Source organism: Mandrillus leucophaeus, unplaced genomic scaffold (assembly GCF_000951045.1).
Source record: "Mandrillus leucophaeus isolate KB7577 unplaced genomic scaffold, Mleu.le_1.0 Scaffold497, whole genome shotgun sequence".
Classification (NCBI taxonomy): domain Eukaryota; kingdom Metazoa; phylum Chordata; class Mammalia; order Primates; family Cercopithecidae; genus Mandrillus; species Mandrillus leucophaeus.
In genome coordinates, this window is record NW_012105331.1 from 101,794 (window position 1) to 104,269 (window position 2,476).

The following is a 2,476-nucleotide window of genomic DNA, read 5'->3' on the forward strand; positions in this document are numbered from 1 at the left end:
TGATAGTGGATCCACAGAAGAAGCATAAGAAGTCAGCGTGATCTGAGGATTCACTGTTCATGATCCACAGCTACAAATCAACATGATAAGAAGTTGGGGGGAATCTGGAAGATTGTGATTCTCTGTTATTAAGAAACCTGGGGCCGGCGTGGTGGCTCACACCTATAATCCCAGCACTTTGGGAGGCCGAGGCGGGTGGATCATGAGGTCAGGAGATCGAGACCATCCTGGCGAACACAGTGAAACCCCGTCTCTACTAAAAATACAAAAAATTAGCCGGGCATGGTGGTGGGCACCTGTAGTCCCAGCTACTCGGGAGGCTGAGGCAGGAGAATGGTGTGAACCCGGGAGGCGGAGCTTGCAGTGAGCCAAGATCATGCCACTGCACTCCAGCCTGGGTGACAGAGCAAGACTCTGTCTCAAAAAAAAAAAAAAAAAAAAAAAAAAGAAACAGCACACATGCCTGTAATGCCAGCATTTTGGGAGGCCAAGGCAGGAGGATCACTTGAGCCCCAGGAGTTCAAGACCAGCCTGAGAAACATAGCAAGACTCTCTATTTAAAACAAGAAAAGAAAAAAAAAATAGCTTATTGAGAAAAAAAAAAACCCTGAACATGTAGCTGTCCCTGGCTTTTGCTAATCTCAGAGCTGCCCAGTCAGCAGCTGAGGGTAATGGTTATTCTGTGGTGGCAGGTGCAGATGCAAAGAAAAGCAATAAATTATGGATAATGTGATACTTTAGATGTCTTAAAGAGTTAATGCACCTTTTCAAAGAACCAGATCTAAGTCAGCACTGAGGGATTCACTACTCAAGCCACTGGACTTCTCAACTCAAAGGGAAATTTGGTCAGCATGTGGCTAAAACAGCTAAACAACAGAAGCAGATACATAAAAGTTGTGAGAAGAGAAGCCGCCAAGAATCACCAAATTTCCTACAGGTGGAGAAAATCTTCCCAATCATCTTAGCCAGATGGTTCAGATTACCAATGGGGAAACTAAGGCCCAAGGAGAAGGAGGTAACTTGCAGAGCCAGTTGTGGCGAGATCACCACATTTCAGCCATTTCAACTTCCAATCTGTTGCTATTTCACTAAGAGGGGCTCACTGACCATTTAAACACTTATGTCATGAGGTTATGTTCTAAATATCTGGCTGCCGTTAAAAAAAAACAAGTTTCCTGTTGGCAGAGAACTGGTCCCAGAAAACACCTGAAATTTGCTGAAGGGAGCAGAATGCAGCACATCACTCATTTAAGGTAGTTGACAAAAACTGCACAGGATAAAGCATTAAATGGCCGTCTTCCCACGAATATAAATGCTGATCTCTCATGTTGTATGCTAACATGGCAAGAACAGACTGGGAAGTTCTTAAATCAAAGTTTGCATTGATCTGTTTCCCTCCTAACAAATCAAAGGCAAATGTGACCCTCAGATCTTTGGTGTCTGTGACATAGAGGATTCCTCGGGCAATGAAGGCGTTGCCGGCTTTGGATTTGGGGTACGTGGTATTGATGTGCTGCACCACTGAGAATGTCCTCTCATCCAGCTGTGCTACAAGAATGTTTGAGCCGTCCACACTTGACGCATAGATAATCCAAAGGCCCTTTTCATCTACAGCTAGATTGAAGTAAGTCTTGGAATTTGCAAAAAGGTATTTTCGATCAAAATACAAGGCATTTTCAAGCTTCAGAGTTTGGGATGTTTCCTTGCCAAATTCAAATCTGAAATATGCAAACAAAGAAAAGTACACATGAATCACTGTTTCTGTGGACAAAGGTGGTTTATTAGGCTCCTCTATTAAACTGAGTTAGTGGGTCAGGGGTGAGGGCTGGGATTTTGCATTTCTTACAAGCTCCCGGGTGATGCCTGCTCTGCTGGTCCTTGGGCAATGCTGTGAGCAGTGAGGATGGAAGAGACGATGACTGGCTGTGTTAGCAGAGGCAACAGGGAGACAGTGGTGTGGTGTTAAAGAGAATACTCCCTATAGTCAGAATGAATTTGCATCTGAGTGACCACGTACTAGCCATGTGACCTCCACTTCCCTAATGCCCAGATGTTTGTTGACCTCCTGAAATGCCCCCTCGAAGATTCTTAGAGCTGCAAGGGGGCTGTAAAAGAGGATCTAGTCCAATCTTTTCATTTTATAAGCAAAAAATGAGAAGCGACTGGCCCGAGACTACAAGTAAGAGGCAGAGCCAGAGGTTGAACCTAGGGTTTCTAACTCTAAGTTTGGTGGTTATTCCTTTACTCCCTGCTGAAATTAAAAAAAAAGAGTTTCACAGTCTGCAAAGTTGAAAAGAAAGTCACCAGGTGAGAAAGGCTGTTGCAAAGTCATGACTGTGAAAACCATTTTCTTGTCACGTAAGTGGCTGGATACATTAAACTATAGCAAGGAATGTCATGCCCCTTAGCTCCTGGAGGCTGATTTGACAGATTCCAACTCTAGGCTGTAGCATAAAAGTGAACTATAATTCAAAGG

General features: G+C 44.0%; 1 protein-coding gene across 2 annotated transcripts in view; it reads right to left on the reverse strand.

Moving 5' to 3' along the window:
* Window positions 1–498: 498 nt before the first annotated feature.
* GLDN (gliomedin) overlaps window positions 499–2,476 on the reverse strand; it is a 37,548-nt gene continuing 35,570 nt past the window's right edge. For both annotated transcript variants that reach the window (XM_011995747.1, XM_011995746.1), the window contains one exon: window positions 499–1,718. In XM_011995747.1, coding sequence (XP_011851137.1) covers window positions 1,241–1,718 — 478 coding nt within the window. In that variant the 3' untranslated portion in view covers window positions 499–1,240. The remainder of the gene's footprint in view (window positions 1,719–2,476) is intronic.